The following is a 24,347-nucleotide window of genomic DNA, read 5'->3' on the forward strand; positions in this document are numbered from 1 at the left end:
TTTTTTAACCATCACATTTTACGGAATAACCAATTATTTTTAATTTTGATTGCATAGTAATTAACCTAAAAGTTAAAGTGAGAAATTTAAACTCAGTTAAGGGATTGAGAAGAAAGATTCTATATAGTTCTGGATCTTCGTCAGTACAAAATAATAGGATTATTGACTAATATCAAAGATAAATGTCTAAAATTACTTTTAAAGATTTCTTTCACCTATAAAGATTTACTTTTCAACTTTTAACTTAAATCCAAGAATTAATCTCTTAAAAAATCACTTGATATTCAACTCTTGATTATGTGTTTTTAATCATCACCTAGATGATTGATGACAGGCAGAAAAAATTTGTGTGTCATGCAGAAAAATTAATTTTTTTACAAGAACATTTTCTCCGCAAATTTTCATCAGGTCAATAACAAGGAGAAATCATTTCCATGGATGCGCGGTAATTCAAATTTATTTCCCAAATAAAGGTTTTTGTTAGTAGCCTGTATACTCTGTTATTCTTTTTGTTGAGAACTTTAGCCCGAAAGTATATACTTACAAAAAGGTGACAGTATGTCTGTGCCGAAAGAGCTCGCTAATTGCTCGGTTCTCTTGGAGTGAAGATTCCTAAAATTTCGGACGGGTATGCCTTTTAATTTGTAAAGTTTCACTACTTTAGACGTAATTGTTCGTGTTAATGCCATGTTTTTTAATTTATTTATTTGTCTCATTTTCTCTGACATGTGCATATGTAAGAAAGATACAATTAACATGTAACAAGCTCACCAATTAAAATTCACAGAAAGATGGATTTTTAAATATTTTGAGTAGTTTCATTTCTGTTATGTTTATGTGAAGAATAAGTGATTTTTAGATTTACACCGAAGAGTATGGAAAAACAAAGAATTTTCATTAGATAGGCATTTTGTGAAAGAATTTAAACCGATTCTTAGTATTTCTCATGCAGGTGCATGTGGATTCTTTAACTTCGAAATAAACTCTAACACTATTTGACGCAGCAGGCTAAAATAATCCCTTTACCTCATCCCTTTCTATTGGATGAAATAACTTGCCAATAAATGACAGGGGAAATAACAACCTTAATTGACGAATTTTTTCTCCTTCCTAGTATCTAAGCTTTGCCACGTATATTCCATATCACTGACGTTTCCAACTCATTCAAATTTACCTTTACACTTTCCTGTCTGTTAAAACATTCTGTATACGTAGTTAGTTCTATATTCTAACAAAAAAAAGGATAACTTTTTGGTATATTTTTATTACATATTAAAAAAAAAATAAACGTATTTTTTATATTTATCACATTACAATATTATACTGGGTGTGAAATCACTTCCGCAAATGTGTCACTTTGTCAAAAAAATATATTTTACATAAAAAAGAAAGTTAAATTTGCTTCAAGATATTTAGCTATTGTATCACATTCGAAATGTAAATTTGCGGGTGTTAAAACATACGGAAGCGAAAGCACAACTATTACTTGAGGTGTTTAATTTACATAGTTTTTCATGGAAGATTTAGTTTTACTTTTTATAATCAATCAATATTACCAATATTGTTCTTATAAATAAAATTTTTTAGACGAAATTAAAAAAAAACATATTTTAGTTTTAAAAATACAAGCTTTTAAATCAGAATAAAATATATGAGACACCTTGAAATTTTCGATTCTTTTTGTTATGTAATGACTGAATAATGACTCAATTTAAGCGCAAAAAAGTATAATGGAAATAACTTACAAATAACGTTTTGGATAGCAGGAATGATCACATACTATGCATTATTGTTAATAACTACGAATATTTAACTTTTACATTATGTTGCTGATGGGTATTATGCATAATTGACTATATAATTTAAGCAACAAAAAAACGTTATCTATTTCTTAAAACTAGAGTGACCTACAACTGAGAAATAATTCAGGCAAAAAACAAATTATTCGTTGGCTCCCTTGATCTCCTTCTTAAGCCTTGCGACAGCGGTCTTGACGCTGTGGTAGATAATATTCTTGATCTGGAGCTTGTCCTCGTGGTTAGTATGGTGCTCCGTTAAATGACGGAATTCCTGAAAGTTAAAGGCAGCGTCAAAGGATATAAGTGGATAAATTGACAGAAAAAAAATGTTGAAAATTAGCTTGCTCAGTTCGTTCATCCAGTGGATGATTTTTTTTGAGGGGTGGGGGGGGGGGGGTCGTCGAACATTTCCCCTCCATTTTCAACTTAGGTTAAAAAAAAAATTGGGGGGGGGGGAGGGTTCTAGGGTTGCTTTCTCTTGGAGGGTGGTGGTAGCTTTCCCTCAAAATAGTTATAAACCTTCCCAGGACCAATGTGAAGCTACCCTGTAAAGGTGAACCATATCGGTTCAGGAGTTAGCGAGATCCTTCAGTACAAACAGACAGACAGATAGACATGACATCCTGTTACTTTATTATAAGGAAACAGGGTAGTTTATACCTGTGTTAAATGCAAACAGTTGGATGCCAATTCTGGTGATACAAAATCTTCAGCAATCTTAATGCAATTATGAAGGTTTCGAACCTGATGACAAGCACCAGCGGGGATGAAAACAGTGTCTCCTAAAAACAAAGAAAGCTTTATCAATAATCTGTTTCTATTGCAAAATTATTTTTTATATAAATGTTTTCAATAACACAATACAACCCCCAATTATGATTACAAAATTATCCCATTTATAGATCAAAATAGTTGGTAAAAAAGTTAGGACACAATTAATTTGTACAGAGAAATCATAAATCAAACTAATCTACCAAAGCTTTAAAGCCAACAAATGGCAGAACGAGTTAGTAAGCATGGAAGGTCTGTAACCTAACCTGCACATTGAATGATGGTATATCCATGGACCCCATACTCTGTGTATAGCCTCTGCCTGAGCCTGGAATCCAGGTAGGTGCTCTGGTCATGGATAGGATCATCGTGCGGATCCAACTTTTTACCATTCTCCACAGCAACCTTAAACAAGGAAAATTATGTTCATCTTTTATTCTTATATAAAAGTTACAGGATCTGTTGCGTCTATCTTTCTGTCTGTACCGAAAGATCTCGCTCGTTGAACCGATATGGTTCTCCTTTACAATGTAGCTTCTCATAGGTCTGGGAAGATTTGTAACTACTTTTGGGTTCAATAGTTATCAGAAAAAAAATCATTGCTGCTTTAACTTTATGTAGGTATATAGGTAATAAGATATACCCAAACATTAAGTTGTATAAAACATTTGATGGGGAAGCCAGAAGTAACTGTTTACCTTGAGTAGAAAATCTCTGATCTTATTAGTATCCGCAGGATGGAATACATGCCAGATAGCTCCAGGTAGAAGACCTTCCTCTCTCACTCTTCGCCTCATTATTATATCACAACCGGCTTCGTCAATCTTAATAAGATAAGTTTCAATTAAAACTTTTGCTTTTTAAAATAAAAAAAGAGATACGTGTCCTTTCATGCATCAAAGTCAGAAACAAATAGATACCCTACTATTTCTTAAAATTAGTTTCTGTTACCTTCAGTAAAAAAAGGATGATAACATCAAATATTGGCGAAGCATTTTGAATTATAGAGTATCTTCGCTATTAAAGACTAAAAATACTTTAAAATAGCAACCAAAATTACCCCTTCTTTTGGGTTCTAAAGTTTGATACCGAACTAATTAAAATTAAATAACAGTAACCAAAGCTATGGAGCCAACAAATAAGAAAATGTGGTTCTAAAACTTTGGGTACAACTTATAAGTGTAATTTACAATTCAATGTCCCCTCCCTTCTTCCTGAAATTACCTGGTCCAGAACGCATCTAATATTCTCCTGAGGATCACAATCATCCGGCAGCCCGACATAAACCAACAAATTGACTGCATCACTCATATCCAGATGTAAATTTGTACTCGCCCGCTCATTGTACAGAGCATTACCATATGCTATATACATTTTAGGTCCCAACTCTGGTTTGAGAAAGTAGTTGGGCATGTAGGAGGCTAGATTCAGATTTCCCTCGCGCAGGGTGTAACTTTTTATAGGGAAATCGTTGATTAGATCGTTGTAACGTTTGGGAAGATGTTCGGCGATATCTCCATCTGGAGGCCAATCCTTTAGCTTTAACAACATAGGGGTTCCCTAACAGATTAATCCTTAACTATAAATTCTTCGATTTTTAAATTGGTGTATTTTAGTTTCTTATGATAGAAAGGTCACTTTTGGGATAGACCGATTCTAAAGTTCAAGTTGCTACGCATGTATTATTATTGAAAAAAATGACAAATTGAAACAAATGTTAGTATATTGCTTTAGTCGACATCATTCCATGAAAGGAAAAATCTACAATGAAATATAATAAGATGTTAATTAGAAAATGTGATGAGAGAGTGGATATATTATTTCTTGGATATATTCTACATCTAATGATGAGAGGAATGTTTATTTTATTGAGGATTAATTCCTGAGAGTCGACTAGACGCTGGGTCACACTTGAGAAACCTCTCCAGAACCATTCCAACGGCTGGTTAGGTACAGTCCTGCCGGTCAATGTGTTCACTAGGTCGGCACTGCTGTTCTTAAAGTCTTTCATGAAGGCTTTCGGGGTCCAGAGACGCTTGTTTAGGTACTGATCGCTTTTGCCTGACAAAATAAAATTTGTTGAACTTGGATCACAGTGCCTTCGAAGGTGCTTTGACTTTAGTGTCAGAACCTAAATTGGGACATAGTGCATTTCATTACCCTAGGTTAGGTAACTTCATTTCACTTTTCAATAAAATCTAAAATGCAGCGGTTTTTGAGAAAATTAGATTTAAAAATTTCAAGTTCAATTTTCACCCACTAGGAGTTACCGCATAATCATGACAAGAAAAGCAAAGATTATTTATTTAAAATTTTGAACAAGTTTGCTTTTATAAAGTCAGTCATAAAACCTCTCTATATATGATTTATTTAAGGCTGAATTTCCGTGACCTTAGCAAAGCAATTGATAAAAATGGCCATTAATTAACTCATTTCAGGAGTGGTTTTATGAAGAACTTTATAAAAGCAAAGTTGTTCAAAATTTTAAATAAATAGGTAATCTTTGCTTTTAAAAAAGATTTTAAATACTTACCAATGATCACAGGTTGACCCCTTGACCATTGTTGCTTGAACAACTCCAGGTTATCCGGACAAATGGCATCATGCAGATGCAGCAGCCGGCCGTCACACAGCCAGGAATGAGCTGGCCGCACCTCCAGCAGACTAGTTGTCTCCTGGGTCAAGATACGCCTGCTGGACAGTGACTTAAGGCCCGGTTCATTTATACATTCCAATTTCGCCACAGGTTGGGATACTTTGTCCGCCTCCTTTTTATGACTGGCCAACATTGATTTGAAACTTGGTATGATGTGTTCAGATTCAGATTCTGAGCTTTGGTTATCAGGTTCGAGGATGTCTTTAAGCAATGATGTGTTGCTTGATTGCTTTACTGGTAATAGTTGACTAGTTTGGGCTTGATGCTCAAATTTTCTGTAGGTTGACTGAAAAAAAGAAATCATCAATTAACTTGGAACAGTTTAATTAAGTTTCTACTTTTATAAGTTTCCGCTAAAAAAGTGCTAAAATGATAAAAATTATGTTATAGGTGGAATACATTGACAATTAACCAAGCGGCCGCATAAATTAAATGTTAAATCTCTGTACAAAAGGTCGTGCATTTATAAGGTTTATTGTATTTGATGCCATAAATTTGGAATGCCTTGTTGATATCACTAAAAAAAGTATGCTTCTCCTAACAAATCTTTAGTGCCACTCCATTGTTAATTTCCCAATAGAAAATTGAAACATGACATTTATAAAGAAACATTGGCCTGCATCCCATTCTTTTGTTCAAGATATTTAACCAATGTCATAATCTTAAAAATCAAATATAAACAATATAGTTAAGTTACCTTCAAATAAAGCTTCTTCATAAACTTAAGCTGGCTTGCATACATGAAGGTACACAATGCACAGGCTCCATCTTGTGTACCTGGCGGTGCAAGCACACCAGCAAGATCATTGCCGACAAGACTGACACAACAAACAAAACATTGATCCTGCTGAATTAAGAATGATGGTACATGGCTGGAGTCTTCTTCTTTATCAACAAGATTTATAAGGTCATCTACAATGCCGTGAGTGTGTCCATAATGTTCGAGTAAAGATTCGAACTTAGCGCATTTAACATCACATATTGGACAGTTTAAGATTGTATTCAAACCTTTACTTTGTTTGGATAGGGCAGAAATGATTTGAGGAGCGAAATGATTACTGTAATGAGAATAATATTCTGAAGGACCAAATGAAATGTTACAGGATTCTTTGACACACAACTCCAGATCTTCAGTGCTATGTTTGCGTTTACCTAACAACGAATCTTTTTGGGTTTGTTTTTCTTTTTGTTGAATAAGCACTGGCTTGTCTGGTTGGGAAAACAGAGAAGCCAAAGATTTTGGATAATGAATATCTCCCATGAAGTGTGTAACACATTCATCCAAAGAATTGAATTCAGGGAATCCGTCGCATGTATCACAATAATAATCATCAGTTGCTGCAAGTGCTGTATTAAGATCTGTTGCTACGTGCTGCTTCAAATGATTTGCTGGAGTTTCGCCTTCAGGTATGGTATCCAGGCAAAAAATACAATAGTGGCCCAACAGCAAGGCAGCCATTTTGTATTTGAGCTCGTACAAAATTATAGGGCTACCACCCAACATTTCTGAGATGAGATTCTTTTCGAAAAAGTTTTCTATGGCTTGTTCAGGATGTTTTAAGCCCTCGTGGTGTAGACAGGCCCCGTAGGGGTTGTTGGGGACTAGCTCACACTCCTCGTTGCATTCGTCACATCTAGGGAATTCCTTAAATAAGCTTGAACTCTTTTACAACTACAGAGTGACCACTCAAAATTTACAAATATATAGTACATTTATAGTACATAAAAATTTTCATATAGTACCATATAGTACACAAAATTTAAACTAATATAGTACCATAAAGTACCAAAATTTTAACTAATTATGTAGTAATACCATATAGTACCAAATATTAAAAAATAGTACCTATATATCTTATTAAATAAAGTAGTAAGGGTTTTATGTCTGAAGCTTAAGATCTCATTAACTACTGAACAATTGGGTTAGCAATTTTAGGTAAGCTTCACTGAGGTCGTATGTAGGTTTTGGGCTATTTAATTTTCAGAATTATGTCCTGGGATGTCCTAGAATCTAGGTACTTAGCTGCTAGTCTATAATACAAAGAAGCTTGATGTCTGTCCGTCTAAAGATTAAGAATTTGGTAACTGCTGAACTGAAGGGGCACTACTCTCCAGGGAATATACATACTGGTCATATAGTGGTTTTAAGCAATTTTTGTGGGGTTAGTAAATCCTAACCCCCTCAAAAAAAAAAAAAATGATATCCCCCACTAAATTTTTTCTTGTAAGTAAAAAGTAATTGCTGAACCAATTGGGCTCTACTCTTCAGAGAATATTTGTACTGTTCATGTGGTGGTTTTAAGCACAGTGTGGGGCAAAGCCGCAGAGAAAAAAAAACAAATAAAGGGGATAGGAAATCCCCCTTAACAACTTTTTAAAATCAATGAAATAATAAGGTTTTTGTGAAATGATGAGGGAGCATTAAACAATTTTTTTAATTGGTGGAAGAACCGAACACTAGAAGACCTTTTTTTCAAAAAGTCCTAAAAATGGGCATTTATTGCGTAATTTAAGGGACTGTGATTGAGAAAATTTCTCATCAGATTATCAAAGTATGTCCAAGATTGGGGAAAAATTTCCGGACTATATAAATGTGCGGTTACTTGTCTTTTTTCCTTCTATAGCTAACACTAAACTTTTGACATAGTTCTCTATTTTTCACAACAGTTAAGCTGACTTTTAATACAATCCTTGCTTTAAACCAAATGTATAGTTACTTAGAAATTGATAAAATAAGCAATAATTTTTATGGAATGCCAAATACAATAACAAAGCTAGAAACAGGTTCTTTTATTAGTATCCAAGTAACTTTAGATGGCCCACCTTTAATTAAAAATTTGTAAAAAATAAAGGTGCAATATTTATTTATAAACAGTCTGATAAGAGTGTAAACTAATTCTCCAAAGTGGGTTATTTATTGTCCAACACAATAATAAAGGATATTATTATTTTAAATAACCTCTGAGTTTCAACCCTTTGTAGACAGTGAGTGTTAATAGGACGTTTTTGGTTGATCAGTGTAGTGAAATGTGCTTAGAAAATGTTAAGATTTGATAATCAGATGAGAAATTTTTATGTCCACACTCCCTTTAAAGATGTCGCACATAAAGGTATTACTTAAAATTTACAGTGAGGATCTAAACCTATACAGTATACATTTCACCGACTCAGAATTACCATTTTTTTTATAATTCAATGGGCGTGCTGTTCCAACCAGTTCCTTTCATGATATAATGACTATTGATACTCAAAAAAGTGTTCTGGTTGCTTTTGTTCAGCAATATGTCAGTTTTGATTTTCATAAAAAAGGGAAGGGTTCCCTCTGGAGGAGAAAATTTTTTCTTCTTTCAAAGTATGGCTTTATTTACCTTCTTGAAGAGAAGATTAAGAATCAAAAAATGGTTTATAAAAATATTGACCCTTGAAAAGTTATCCTTAAATAACTAAAATCTGCTGATTTTGCTAAAACATCCAAAATTGTCAGTCTTTTGAGGATAGCCCTTTCTATGATAAAAATCTTTAAAAATCATTTTTTTAAATTCTTCAATATACTCTTCGGATCTACTGCAGTTCACAGTAAAATATTGCTGGTAAGCAATATTTCCAAAAATCTATAAATTTTAAAGGCTGCTAGCTGCCAAACGGCTGAACGTACAGATCATGCCCGCACACTGTTTTAAGCGGCATAAGAAGGCCTACAAATAATCTGGAATAGCCATAAATCAATAATGCATAATTATCTCGCAGTGCTGAGAAATGCGCGAAAAAGACCTATTTTAAGCGTTTTTTCTTCAGTGAAGCTTTCCCTGTGCATAACTGGATCTTGGCTATTCCAGATTATTTGTAGGCCTTCGTAGGCCGCTTAAAATGGTGTGCGGATATGATCTGAACATTCAGCCGTTTGGCAGCTTGCAGCTTTTAAATTCATAGATTTTTGGAAATATTGCTTACCAGCAATATTTTACCTTGAACTGCAGTAGATCCTACTCTTCAAAGCAAATTCAGAAAGGTGTATAAAGCCATAACAAAATTTTTTTTTTTTATGAAAATCAAATTGACATATTGCTGAAAAAAGCTACCAGAACACTTGTTTTGGTGTAAATTGTCATTATATCATAAAAGAAATGGGTTAAAATAGTGCGCCAATTTTTTTGGCATTTTGAGTCGGTCTACTATACATACACCTCCAAGGCCCTACCCTAACCCAGCAGGGCATTCTTTATTTAACCTAACTTGGTCATCTAGCAATATACAGGAAAAGCACTAATTAAAAATTTAGTCTATGTATTCAGCCGCTTCAGCAATCATAAAAATATGAAGAACAAAAAGAGTTTTATATCTTATAAGAAATAATAAAAATCATTGAAGCAAAAAATATATGATCAAGGTGATTTTTAAGAGTCATTGCATATTTCAAAGCTTATAATTTTACTTTACATACCCAAATCACTACTCTCTATATTAGTATTATTAGAACTGAAAGTACATTGTAATATTACAAACAATATTATAATACTTTGGTTGGTAATAAGTTTTAAAATAATATTAAAAAAAATTTCATATAGTACCAAAATTTTAACTCATATAGTACATATAGTACCTAGTTTGTCATATAGTACCATATAGTAAAAATTTTTGACTATATAGTACATAAAGTACATATAGTACACAGTGGTCACCCTGCAACTAAAATCCAAACAACTTAAGTTTTCTATAAGAATAAAGCATCCACTAACTGACATTATTTCCTTTCTCCTCTAGAAGGTCTAATCTTTAAAGGATACAAAACTCATCAAATTAAAATGATTGTGCCTAATGAATATACCTTTTGATCGACTATTTTTTTAATAGGTCGTGAATACCATAGATATTAAGAAATGTAAGAATATAAGATTTTCCTAAATAGTAATATATTTTCAGTATGGAACCGATCACAGATTAGATCTGGTTCTCAGCCAAACTGAAAAATCATGTAAAGCAGGCCATTTCCCACAAATATTTAAATAGAAATCATTTGATATCCGCAGAAAGCTGTCTATAATACGATAAATAACTATTCACATCCAGAGAATTTCTAGCTAGTTAAGGAATGGTGCCTTGTGAATGATATCTTGTCAAACATGTAGCTTGTATAGAAATGATTCAGAAGGTGGTTCACAATATCCTTTAATTGTAGTCAATGTTGAATTATAGAATTCCTGTAGTTTCAGATATTTATCAAAGATAAAGGTCAAGCTGTACCTATCAGATGTAATATCTAGAAAACTAAGATCTTTGTTAAGTACTAGCGGCTACTTGGGAGGCGACCCAAAACTTTTAGTTTTAAAAAGAAGATTGGGTAGGTACAGTCACTTTCGTAACAACGCCTTTTAAGGGACGTTTCGTCGTATTTTCACAATAGCTTATGTTAGGTGATTGCCCTACAGGGTTAGAGCCGCCAGCCCGCAGGGGCTAGAAATAGGAGAAAATCTACGACGAAACGCCGTATTTATTTTGTAGGGGTAGATGAATTGTTTGCTAGGGGCAATTTCTCTTGGAAGGGTAGTGGTACCCTACCCAATAATAGATAAAAACTTTCTCTGCACCTATGAGAAGCTTCACTGTAAAAGAGAACCATATCGGTCCTGCAAGAGACAGACAGACATCCTGTTACTTTTAAGTAATAATTGGATAAACTGTAGGTATAATTTGTATAAATAAACATTGACTATTCCTTAATACATTCAGGTTGTTTACAAATACTGCAAAATAATCCAGGCTCAAGGCTCTTTCTTGTCTAAAAATAAAAATAGTTTCATTTTCAGAAATGGTCAGTTTTAGTTCCTAAGAACAATATTCAAGCTATTTTTATCATGTTATATCTGTGTGTATTTTTATTCTATTCCTTATAATTTCACCAAATAAAGTTGCTATAAAATCAAAAATTGGGATAGTTGCATGAAGTGCATTTTAGAAGAATAATTTTAAGCATAAGTTACAAGTCTACCATCAATATATTAATATTGATTTACAATAAATAACGAACAATTAGACATCACTAAATTAGTCGTCATGCTGTTTTTGTGACAATAAGCCAGCTATATAAGTTGCATATGTCATAAGAATACACAATTTTCAAGTCTTTATATTTTAAAACTACATGGTAGAAAATTCTTTCAAGTATAGGCCCTATAAATGTGGTTTAAACTTGACCAGGAAAAAATATGCAGTTCACTAAATTCAAGTTTAAATACATTTCGTGCAACTACCCCTTTCATAATAATAAAAAAAATAATGCGCTAAAAATGTTCAGTGACTTAACTTACCTTAAGAAGAAGCTGTTTTGGAAGATAATGATCGACAGCTTTGTGGTCAATAGCAAGGTGTCGTACTACCAGAGATTCATCTTTAGAGGAGAAGTTGCACTGCTTGCGCAAGGGGCACAGGTACACACCATCCTTAATGAGTGTGGGGTTACTTTGTTTTACATTTTAAAATAGGAACAAATATTAGTTATTTTACGTGGAATATTTGGAATTTGGACTTATTTCTGTGAACTCCATACCGTATTTGGGGGGGGGGGGGGAGTGTGAATCCCCACTTATCTAAAATATATATGGGGAATATTCCTTTTCGTAACATCGCACCATATGGGGCGATTCGTCGTGTTTTTAAAATGGCTTTTTATTGGTTATTTTAGATTAGGTTAGGTAATTTTGGTTATGTGATTGGCCCCGCAGGGTTAGAGCCCCCCGCAGTGGCTAGAAATAGGAGAAAAGCTACTGTAAAATATACGAAGAATCGCCCCATAAGGTGCGATGTTACGAAAGGGACTATTACCGATATATGTTATAGTAGACAATGATTTATTATTACTTGGATCTTACACCAGTTTTTCGTGTTCTCTAATACAGTGAAACATGTAGCAAGCTAAAATAACGTTTCTATCCCCCCCCCACTCCTTTTCCTCATCCACTCCCCTCCTACTGGATAAAAAAAACTGACCAATAAATGACATAAACAAAGCAAGACTTTTATTACAAATATCAGAAAACGTTATCATAGTTCTTAATAAGAGTTTTCTTTTGTTGCAAACCGTGAAATACTATTAAAATGCTGACCTGATTGACATTCAACTTCTTGAGAAGTGCATCCTTAAAATGTTCCAGCAGATGATCCCGTTTCTGTATGGCTGTTGTGAATTTCGTGGATCCCGGACAGGTCAGTTCACAGAGTTCGCAGAGGCTGGAGCCAAGACTCAGCCATTCTGTCGCATGATACTTGGATATTAGATCCTAAAAATAACATTTTTAAAGCAAGTGGTGGATACCTTTTTCGTCTGCAGCAAATTGATTTTAGTTCTTTTGAAGCGACTCGGCTGTGGTAATATTTTCCACGCTATTATTGATATTCAAAGACCCAATTGAAAGAAGGTACAGAGTCCCCACCCCGTGGGTAAAGTTACATTTATCTTGTGCCCTCTCTTCTTTTACTTTAATTCTTATTCAAGTACAATATTTATCCTTCAATCACTTCCAGATCACGATACTATTCAGCATTCCTACCTGAAGATATTGTTTATGATCCAGCATATGATGAGCCATTTGCGCCATGGCAGGTGAGTGACTCTTCACACGAATATTACACTAGTAATCATTGTATACAATCAATTCAACTAAATGACTTATTCTTCAAATCAACAGACGAATTATTAAATCACACCAAACTAATCGATCGTTAATTATCTGGATCTAGGAATCTTCGGGGTATTTTGATATACATTGTGAACCCCCTAAATTACTAAATATAAAATTACTCCTTGTGTAGATTAAAATAATTACCTAGTAGAAAATTTTGGATACTGATGTTTTGACCAGATATAATAAAAGTCTCCAAACTTTACATGTTTGAACAACCCAATCACGAATTAATTAGTCTCAAAGTTTGTTGGCCACAATGTTAGAAAACCTATTTAAAACACTTAACACTTTGGGGGCGTTTTTGGCTTCCATAAAAGATAGAAACATGAGCAGAATTGATTGTATACCCTAGAACATATCTCCTCGGCTACAAAGGTAAATATATCCTTGTGTGACTCTATGTAGTGCATCCACATGTTGTTGAATAACGTCCTGCCATTGTGCACAAATGTAACACCACAAAACTCGCATTCGGTGGGAGTTGCCGCGTTCAAATTTTCCTTAAACTCTTTGTCGCGCTCGTTGATCTTGCTTTGGTCAAAAGTTTTGAATATTTCATACGACATTTTGTGGGCTACTCCGTAGTGTTCTATCAGATGGTTATGGTTGTTGAATACCTTAAAAAAGTATGATGCAAATCAAACTACCCTTGGTACTTCAATTCATATAAATGGCCAAAATTTAATTATTTTATAAGAAATATGATTAAGGTACATAAGTAAATGATAAAATAAGCTTTTATTTAAAAAAAGGAATTAAATTTTTGATTTCGCGTTTTCTTTTTATTTAAAATCATCTACCTACATATAAAAACATTTTGTTTTAGATTTTATGAAAGGGAAATTTTTTCGCTAGACAAAGTCAAGAATATTGAAGTATAAACAGTCAAAATATTACCTAAATGATTTTAAAATTACCTTATGGCATTCTGGGCAGGCATCCCTGGATCCCAGATAATCTCTGAGCTCAGTAAAGGTATGCTGCACATAATGGCTGTAAATGGTTTCTTTAGAGAAATGAAACAGGCAGACGTCACATTTTACAGACTTTGCCACATTCTCTTTCTTTATCTTCTTTGGTGTCAAGTTCGGAAGGTCAGCTTGTTCTGAGGTGCGTTTGGTATTGGCTTCAATAACAGACTTATGAACTTTGGGGGGTTCTTTGGTTTCTGGTTTGGTTGTTGGATTAACAAGTTTGTCAATATTGATTGTTTTAAAATCAATATAGCCAGGTGTATCCAGTCCGATGAAGAAATCTGAAAATCTCACTTTGATGCTCTCATTTGCCAGGCCAAATATGTTAATCAACCATTTGGTAACATTCGCAGCATGTTCTTGGATGATGTGCTCTACCAAAGCGTCTGCATTGTCAGGCGCGTGATGACAGAATGTGCAAGTTGAAGTGTTGTCAAGATTAGACTCATGGAAAAGATGATGTTTTATCAAATGTAGTCCCATACCCTCTTCCAAGCATTTGGTTTGGTCAGCCTGTTTATAATAATTCATGTTTTATTTATATCAAAGACAACAAAGACAAGATAGAAATACGGTTAGAAGATATGGGCTAGCTGGCCTGTACTAAATTATGGAAAATTGAAAACTATAATAGTAGTTCAAGCTGTTAGTAAAATTGAAGGATCTCTGAAAATATTCTATTTTATATCATACTTACTAAAATCAACATTACCTCTTGTATTTTAGTTATCAAAGAAATAATAACGTATTGAGGAAAAAACAATCTACTGTAACTATTTTGCTGAAGGGTACCACCCACCCACCAATTTTTAAAAAAAAGATACATTTCTGTAGGTATAAACAACCATAAAATAAAATTAAAGAAAGGGTACCTTAAAATCTTGAAAAGAAAATATACTACTAAATTTGGCGGGTTTTAACACTGCCAAAAATTTTAATCTTGAATAGACAGAAAAGACACAAATTATATTCCTGAAGTAGAACTTTATCTCTGGAAGCAAGGCGTACATCATCAGACCCACAAATCAAACACATTGTCTTGTACCTCTTCCCATTCTTTGGAAGTGTCCACCTAGTGATGTCACACTTCAGGGTCCTGGCAGCTTCCACGGGCTGGATGCTCTCTGCAGGTATGAACTTGTTTACCTGAAAGAAATATTTAATACTATAATGTAATGTAGTAAGGTTTGTTGTCTGTAGCTAAATATCTTGGAAAATATTTGCTATAATTAGTTGTACATTTCAGAGAAGCTTTATACATGTCTTAGGGTGGTTTTAGTCTATATTGCTGACCTCCCCCCGATTTAGTGAGGCAACCAGAAGAAATTTTTAACATTTCATGCACCAAACATTGGTTTTTATCACAAAAAAGTCCTTTCCTTACCCCCCTATTACTTTTTAAAAACTCATCCATAACCTTGAAATTTGTACCTGATTATGAGCGATGGCAGAGTGTAAGAAGAATGACTGTCTACTCGCCAAAGTCATCCCACACTCCTCACAAAAATTATCCTCTCCAAACTTAACCATATTGATGAGCTGACCGGCATAGTGGCGAAACAGATGCAGCGAAACTGTCAAATTGTCCACGTTGTTAAAAACGGCATCGCATTTGGGACACTTGCTCACTTTGGTGTGTAGGAACCTGTAACTTTCCTCATCTTGTAATAATCCAGAGTAACATTGTGTAAAATCTTCATCATGCGGGTGGACTAGATGATTTAGTTTTCCATAAATGCCATCATTAGTTTCAGCATCTTCATTACTGTATACATCCTTGTGAGCAGATTGGGGAAATAGTTGAAGGAGTTTGTTTGTATAAGATGGATGCTGAGCTATATGATTAATCCATTCTTGTTCGTTGCTAAATATCTGACTGCATTCGGTACATTCAAGTTTGGAAAAACCTGTAATATGTCCTTATATAAAGGGGTAGTTTCACGAAATGCATTTGAACTTAATTTAGTGAAACGCATATTTTTTTTCCTGGTTAATTGGTTAAACTACATTTATATGGCATACATTTGAAAGAATTTAATTTTCTGCCACGTAGTTTTAGAAATATCAAGACTTGAAAATCGTCTTTTTAAATTGCATAGGTATATCACAAAAAAACCGAATTTCAAGTCTTGATATTTTCAAAACTACGTGGTAGAAAATTGAAATTCTTTCAAATACATGTCACATAAAAATGGTTTAACCCTTTAACTAGCAAAAAATATGCGGTTCGCAAAATTAAGTTCAAATGCATTTCGTGAAACTACCCCTTTAATTGGTCGGTTCATTAAGTTTAGTTTCCAAACGTTTCAACTACTAATTGTAATCTACAAAAGAGTAATTTTGTGTATTATCATTGGTGATGTACATCAATTTATCGGCCATTGTCCAAACCCTGTAGATGCCAGGGATTTGGTACTTTTTGTAACCAAACTCAAAAGAAACTTAATCAAATGGCGTTGATGCAATCTAATATGAGAAAATGTACCTGGGCAAGCTTCTTTAACATGTGAGATCAGATGAGTTGAAATAAAATTCTGAAGGATGTTCTGTTCCCCACCAGGACGTCCTTCAGGTACTGGTGCCTCCAGAGATATACCACACAACAGACAATAACATCTGAAAAGTTATTTATCGTATCGTATTATAAACAGCTTTCCTCGGATATACAGCTGGTTTTAATCTTATGATTGTTTATTTTTATATTCGTTGAAAACTGGATATAATACGAAACAATACACGATTTTTCAGTATGGCTAAGAACCGGTTATAATAGATATTGAAAAGGTACTTTACCTTTTAACATGTTGACGTGTTTGTCTCTCATCCAAATCTACATCCCCTTCTTCATCCACCTGGTGTTCCCAGTGCGTCTGGAAAGCAAGTAATTTAACTTTTAAGTAGCGCAGTAACTCAAGGAGGGGTGGAATATTGGGTTGTTTATGACACGTGACTAGTCCCAAAGTTTTAATAATAAAGTTTTCTTATTCGTTGACTTAACAACCTTGGGAACTTTGAATTTTGATTGATTGGTTCGTTAAGTAGAGTGTCTAAAAGTTTAACAACCAATTGTAATCATTAGGAGATATTTTGTGTATTATATTTATCATTGGGTATGACATAAATTTATCAGCCACTGTCTTATCACTTTAGATCCCTGGCAGTAACTACAAGATAACACTTTTGGTTAGAAAAAGGAGAGAAAAGTCTATAGGTAATACAAAGTTTGAAAGCTTAAGGTCTAAAAATTAACTAATCTCACATAGTTATGGTTTTAGACTATTTATTCAAAATATACCTGTTCGATATATCTACAGAAGTATCCATGTATAGTTCCCATGTGTATGACCATGGCCTCGTCGGACTGAAGTCTCTGCTTACAGAAGGGGCACTCTCCTAATGTTTAATAGTATCAAAATGAATGATAAAAGGAGAAAAATTGTCCTCAATTCATCTTGCTAACATAGAACTTATTTATTAGTTAGTTCGTTCACCCGATTGAAGGGTAGGGTAATGGGGTTGGAAGAAGGATATCTTTTTTTAACCTACTGAGTGGTCCACTTTTTAGAGAACATGAAAATCTAGTGTAAGATCTAATATCCATTTAGTATCTAGATCAAAAAATAAAAACAATAATGTGGTATAAATAAGCTCTCGGCAGGGTTTAAGTATGTTTCTTTAGATAAGCGTAAGGATAAATTGTTACCTTGATTCCAGCCCTGGATATCTTGATGCATAACTTTAGAGAAGTGGGATGCATAGTGCTTCTTGATAGCTGTAGCCTTTGCCAAACCAGTTTTGAAATCTGCATTGCAAACACGACATCTGGTTTCTTTGTCGTAGTTTAGATTTCTGGTGTACTCGCGTATCTTCCGGTCAAACAGTCCGTGTTCTACACCCATGTGAAGAAGGATTCGCCTAAATAATTATGATTTATTTGATGCAAATATAACTTGAGCAAAATGTTTGTTAAGTTAATAAATACAGATATTAACGGATTATACAAAGGTAGCGTCGCTATCAGGGATTTATATCATGATTTTTTTTAATGGCAATTTTTTTAATCATAAAAGTTTTTGCCGAAATTTTTAAATAGCCCCAGGGCTTACAAAAATAAAATAAATATCTCACTTAAAGCCTTCATCAACATTAGCCCTCTTTGACTTGGTATCACAGAACGGACATGACAACTGATCATCAGCCGATGCATTGGCAATCTCCTTCTCAAATTCTTTCCTCAGCTCCGTGTTGAAGTGATTGTAATAGTGGTTCATCTTGGCGTCTCTGTGAGTGGATAATTCCGACAGACACACGGCACAGTTGGAATCTGCCAGGAACTTTTCCGAAGCTTCATACTTGCGGCTGGATAAAGTCGTTGTATCAGTGATAAATTTCCTTCATATTTTTGCATTAAAATAGAGAAACAATACTTACTTTACAAAAAAAGGTCCTTTTAATGATACAATACTTCAAAGGATTAGTAATTTAGATATTTATCGCATCGTATTATAGACAGCTTTCTGGGGATATTAAAATGACAGATGATAAAAAAAAACAGTCGAAGGTCCATGTGAACAAATCTTGTGCTAATCTTATGATTTTTCAGTATAGCTGAGAACCGGTTTAATCCAGCAGATAATAATAGGTTTCCAAGCCATTCGGGAAAAAAGTTTATGAACAATAGATATTAAGACGGATTTTATTTTTAATAATACTACACTAGCAGCTAAGGTATACAACAAGAGGTATTTAATCGAAAGGAATAGAGGAATGGAGGTCCAACCCAGGGAGTAAGGGAGGGGACAATGGATCGAATATTCAATCTTTAGGAGTCTCAGACTTTGGGGACTGGCTTAAAGGGAATGTGCAAGAATTTAGCAGTTTCTGACTGAGTTTGGGGACTTGCGCAAGAAATGCCGTTACTCGCTATGTTAGTTTTGAATATATATAGTTTTGCAGACAAAGAGTAGTTCAAATATAAATACACGGCCCCCCTCCCATACATATTTCACTCCCTTCATCCCCACCTCCTTTTTAAAAGTAGACGAGAAAGGGAAATGGAGAAGGGAGGTGGGGGAAATAAACAGGATAAAAAGGGGCAGGAAGGCGTGCGGGTCATATACTTGCCCATCCAGCTACACGCCTGCCTGCCCCTTCTTTCCGTGTTCACATCACTTGCCCCCAAATCTCTTTTCTCTTTCCCTGTCATCTGAAGAGATCCAGGGAGATATTTCTAGTAATTAATTACAGAATGGTTATGTCAGTCTGTAATACTGGTAATCTTATTTTCAAATGTTTGCTTTTTTTCTTGGAACTTTTTTCATAGTTTATGGTTTTCTAGATTTAATCAACAATCACTTTACAATTTCCACCATATTTTCGGGATTATTCTGGTTTTCATGGCCTATCTTCAAAAACTCTTAAATTGAATTAATTGCCCATTGTCCCCTCCCTTACTCCCTGGGTCCAACCCCCATTTTCAATTTTGTCAAATAGTTTTTTGACTGCAGATTCAGCACTAAGTCATACCAAATTATATATTTCTACTTTGTAATGAAAAAGATTCAAACATTAACAAAAACTATTTCTGTATTTTTTCAGTGAATTTCTTCCTGTAAATCAAATTAAACAGAACCCAACAGTAGCAAATATAAAAAATCGAATCTAAATATTAATGCTATAATATTCCTGAACAGATCATGGAAAGTTCCCAGATGACTGATGAGCTTCCGTTTATGATGTCCAAATTGTTCAGTCTGTATTTCTTCAGTGTTGAACTGGCACCCCTCGAAGGGACAGTACAGGGGCATTTTATGTTCGTCCATTAAGTCCTTGTACTTCTCCTCTATGGAATTCTACAATAACATTTAAATAAATTTAGTTAGATTAACAAATAAATGTAAAGGTATAGATGCATAATCCAGACAACTGTACATTGGAACCGACTTGGCTGTGTTTAAATTGGCTGATATTCAAAGACTCAATCAAAAGTCTGCACACTGTTCACTCCCCACCCGGTAGGTAGAGTTCCAATAACTTTTGTGTTGGGACTAGTGGCTGCTCTAGAGGCAAAAAGAAAGGCTAAGAAAATAGCTTAATCCCAACCCAAGATTTAGGTCTGAAAATGAAATAGCCTAAAACACCCAGGGGACCTATGTGTGTCAACCAAATCAGTTCAGTAGTTATTGAGATCTTAAACTTCAGACAAAAAAACTTACTAATTTGCATAATAGAAATTTAATATTGAAATATTGTTTTTGTTGAACACAAACCATGAACTCAAAATTTACTTGACTGACCTTAAAATGAATATTGTAGTGTAGTTTTGCCGCCTTGAAACCATCCTGGGACTCGAGCTGGTCAAACTCATGGTCACAAATATGACATCTGAACAGAACAACAGGTTAGGTTATTGTTGAGTAGGGGTTGGATATACATCTTATTAGTGTATTTTTGGCCGGATTCGGATTCCGGATTCTTGAAGAATCCGTCAAAAAAAGTGGCGGATTCCATGCGGATTCCGGATTCTTATTTTTAGCTGATTCCAAATTCGGATTCCGGATTCTAGCAATATTTTAAAAGGATTTTTAAATTTTTAAAAAAAATTGAGTGCTAAGTATGTCCTAAAAATCAATGTTCTTGGTGTTATCTATAATTCACTTCTGAGAATCGAACCAGATTTTAAAAGATATTATATATAATGATGAAAATCTTTGCCTTCAAAGAGGAGGAGTTGAAAGAAAAAACTCAAGACGATAACTTTAGCCTACCAAATAAGAATCCGGAATCCGCTATTAAAAAACGGATTCCGGATTCGGATTCGGATTCCAAAATTGGCCAATAATTGGGGGGATTCCGGATACGGATTGCCAACCCTACATCTTATAGAATAATGCATAGTTAATTAGTATTTGAGCTAAGTAGTTGAGCAGCGTTTGTTTAAACAGCTTATTACATGACGAGCTCTAAATCTAATGACAAAATAATTCAGCATGAAATGGTGATTTTTGGTGGTTTCTTCATATATCTATATTTTATTCAAACAAAGCTAAATTCCTATATTTTTTAGCAAAAAACAACATGTTTACATGTTTAGAGAAATATTTTTTTTACCGTTAATATGAAAATACATCCTAACCTTGTGGAGAAAAGATCCAACATGTCCTCCTTGTTCTCAGTGCTAACCATACTCCTAGTAATCTCCTGAATCAAGGGGTCAACCAGCTTGTGGGTCACAGCAAAATGGCGAATAAACCTAAACAATAATTTCTTTAACAAGGTTAGTTTTTATGAAAACTGAAGTCTTTTAAAATATTTTTTTTTGTGAATACAAATTCCATAAAACGTAGGTACATTCTATGGACATCAATAAAGATATTCATGTTTTTAAAAAGTGTGACACTGAAACACACTATTTTAGAACATTGTTCTTAAGGTCCTCATGGTCAGGTCATAACGAGAAAGCATTACAATCTTTTTTGAATTGGTGAAAAAGTTAGATAATTTCAGTAATATCTCAAAATAATAAGATAACGCCTTTTCATTCACTTCTTTACACTATTTATCCAATGACACGACATAAAATATTTTCTCAATTGAAAAGTACTATTTTCTGCATGGATAGCTAGAAAACACTAGGCTACATAATATACCTTGTACAATTTCACAGAGATTTTATTTTTATTTTTATTCAAAAACATAACAAGCTTTTCATTAATATTAATATTCCTAACCAGGACAAACGGACAGTTGAGTTTCTAACTAAAGAATAGCTGCACTTCTCTTAGTTACAAACACTTACTTGTTGGTAGCAGTGTTTCCTTCCACAATGAAGTTACACCCCACCTCTCTACATCTATAGGGAGGATTCTTATTCAGGATCTTATCATACTTTGCATTTATATTCTTCTCAAGCTGGGGCCTAAGTAAAGCAACACATTTTCCCCATTAAATTTAGTTTTAGACGATTTTTTAAAAATATTTCACATGAGTTCATTGTCAAAGTAATCATTTAGGTAATGAATTTGATGCATTTTTACATTTTTATTAAACTTTACTCTAAATGTGATTATTATTAGTAATAATAAAACATGTTTCAAGTCATTTTCAGCAAAACTAGTATGTAAAGGCAAAAATGTTGATTAAATAACAAGAAACATATACTATTACGTAAGGGGGAAGTTTTTTTTTGTAAAATGTTAATCTGAACATAAGGGCCTATAGAGATAGAAAGAATAAGGGAGGTTAGAAGGAGAGCTAGAGGGAATTAAAGAACGATTAGAGATAATTATAATTGGATTACAGAACAGAAGACCCAACGAAGAAACAAACGCGATCTCAAATAGTGTAATTTCTCTCATTAATAGTGTGGAGTTGTTTTTGTAAAGTTAATGTTAAAATAAATATAATTTTAAATGTGCTGTGCCTTAGATGACTACAGTAATGGCTACGCTTTCCCGTCTCTGCTTTGTCAGACAGCTTCTCGTTACAATACACACATAGAGCAATATCAAGCCAACTCTTGACAGCTTTGTTAGCCTCTACATTGGTGTTAGTTATGTAGCTGTTCAGAGCAGCGTCCAGGTGTCCGTGAACTATACTACGGTGGAGCATAAGCCGGTTGCGGGTATACTCCACATACTTACACTCGTCACATTGAAAGGGCGGAGCCGCGCGTGTGTTGGCATACACTAATGCCGACACGTGATTAAGGTAATGTTGTCGTAGGCTGGTAACACTCATTTCCTTAAAGGATACCTGGCAAATCTTACAACTTTTATGAGAATCAACTTGAAGTGTCGTTTTTGCTTGTATGTCCTGTTCAAGTTTGTCAAATGTAGGTTTGTAATATTTGTTAATATCATCATGGCATAGTGCTCTGTGTATGAGCATATTTCTGGCGTTACAAACATCAACCTTACAGTCAGGACATGTATTGCCGTTGCTTGACAACACATTGGCTGGTTTGATATGACTAATCAGATGAATTTTTCTCAATTCAAGGGAAAATTGTTCCAAACATGCTCCGCATTCAGGACAAGGGTGGAGGACGGAAACATCAAATTGTTGTAGAATTTCGAGGTTGCCTCGGTGGACAATTGAGTCCTGTTGTTGGTCACTGTGACAACAGATACATTTTGCCTCCAGCTGATAATACTTCCTAGTTTTTCGCAACAAATTAACACTATTGTTTAAAGAAAAAATATTTGTTTATTGCGTCGTATTATAGACTATTAGACAGCCTTCCGCTGATATTAAAATGAAAAATAATACGATTAAAACTTAATTAGTTTTATAAAATTCATTTCATTATTCGTAGAAAAATGTTTTTAATACGATACATTATTATTTCAGTATGTCTGAGAACCGGTTCTAATCCAGCGGATATTAATAGCTATTGAGGCCATAATGGAAACGTTTTTTAGCCCCTGAAGAAAGTAATCCTTGGCGAGGCCACAACTTAAGATTTTACCCTTATCTAACCTAATATGATTTTTCATCATGATTCATCAAAATTGCTATTTATTCAAAAGTTAGCATATCATGTAGCTCAGTGGAAATTCGGGATAAAAAAATACATGATTTTAATAATTTTGTATGTCATTCAAACAAAACAATAACTGAACATTAAAATAAAATTATGTTAATTTTCCTTATGTCATGAATTTCTTGCAGGAGAACATCTGTGACGTTTCCAGGTGACATCTGAGTCATGATGAGCTTGTCCAGGTCATGGATCTGGCTGTTCATGCACAGCGGCCACAGGTTCATGTCCAGGCCCTGAGAAGGTTTAATATCTCTTAAACGATGGGTGGAACAATAATTCCTGCACATAACTTCTATCTATATATACGAAAGTTACAGGGTGTCTATCTATCAAATAGATCAGGTAACGGCTGGACAGATCACAATTTTCAAGGGAAAATGGACTTTGGTCCAGGATACATTTTGGACTAATGGGCAAGGGGAATGTGTCATCTCCCCCTCCCAAAAAAAATATTTACAAAATGAAATAAATGTGGGTGGGTTAATAAAAAAGAAAGATTAATAATTTTGCCAATAATTCAATCTCCATTACCATTTAATATTTCATTATTTTTTTTTAATTCTAGATTTATTGCTAGATCCTTACTTATTGAAAAGATAAAAAAAGAGATATATATTTTTTTTGAAGGGGTGGTGGGGAGAATGTGAGAGGGAGACCAAGGCACCACTTAAAGATATTATTCCTGTTTAAATCTTCTCTTTGTCTGTGTTTGTCTAGTGAGAGCTGTGATACTTTTGTATTTGGTTCCTTGTTTTCTTGCCCTGACAAAATTAGTTCTTATAATATTGAATGCCTATAAATCAATGTTCTGAGAAACTACCACTGTGTCGGTCTTCATGTACAGAAGGATCTCGCTAACAACTAAACCGATATGGGTCTCCTTTACAGTGAAGCTTCTATGAGCCATGGGAAGATTATAAACTT

At 34.2% G+C, this 24,347-nt stretch overlaps 1 protein-coding gene across 1 annotated transcript; it reads right to left on the reverse strand.

The window, feature by feature from the left end:
* Positions 1–1,244: 1,244 nt before the first annotated feature.
* On the reverse strand, positions 1,245–24,188 carry LOC145312082 (uncharacterized). Its single transcript, XM_080151220.1, has 29 exons — positions 24,105–24,188; positions 23,526–23,655; positions 22,302–23,033; positions 21,678–21,797; positions 21,015–21,131; positions 20,176–20,263; positions 19,562–19,731; positions 18,008–18,268; positions 17,583–17,794; positions 17,175–17,272; positions 16,673–16,749; positions 16,365–16,495; positions 15,311–15,786; positions 14,851–15,025; positions 13,823–14,391; positions 13,253–13,522; positions 12,771–12,851; positions 12,327–12,500; positions 11,532–11,663; positions 10,938–11,002; positions 10,323–10,388; positions 5,924–6,860; positions 5,104–5,512; positions 4,452–4,631; positions 3,795–4,129; positions 3,269–3,394; positions 2,837–2,975; positions 2,460–2,581; positions 1,245–2,070 (listed from the first exon to the last, which is right to left on the reverse strand). Exons 2-29 carry the CDS (start codon positions 23,645–23,647, stop codon positions 1,942–1,944), a joined length of 6,513 nt encoding a protein of 2,170 aa, XP_080007346.1. The 5' UTR covers positions 23,648–23,655; positions 24,105–24,188; the 3' UTR covers positions 1,245–1,941.
* Between the last annotated feature and the right edge of the window lie 159 nt (positions 24,189–24,347).

This window comes from Acartia tonsa, chromosome 2 (assembly GCF_053477335.1).
Source record: "Acartia tonsa isolate MP-2025a chromosome 2, ASM5347733v1, whole genome shotgun sequence".
Lineage (NCBI taxonomy): Eukaryota > Metazoa > Arthropoda > Copepoda > Calanoida > Acartiidae > Acartia > Acartia tonsa.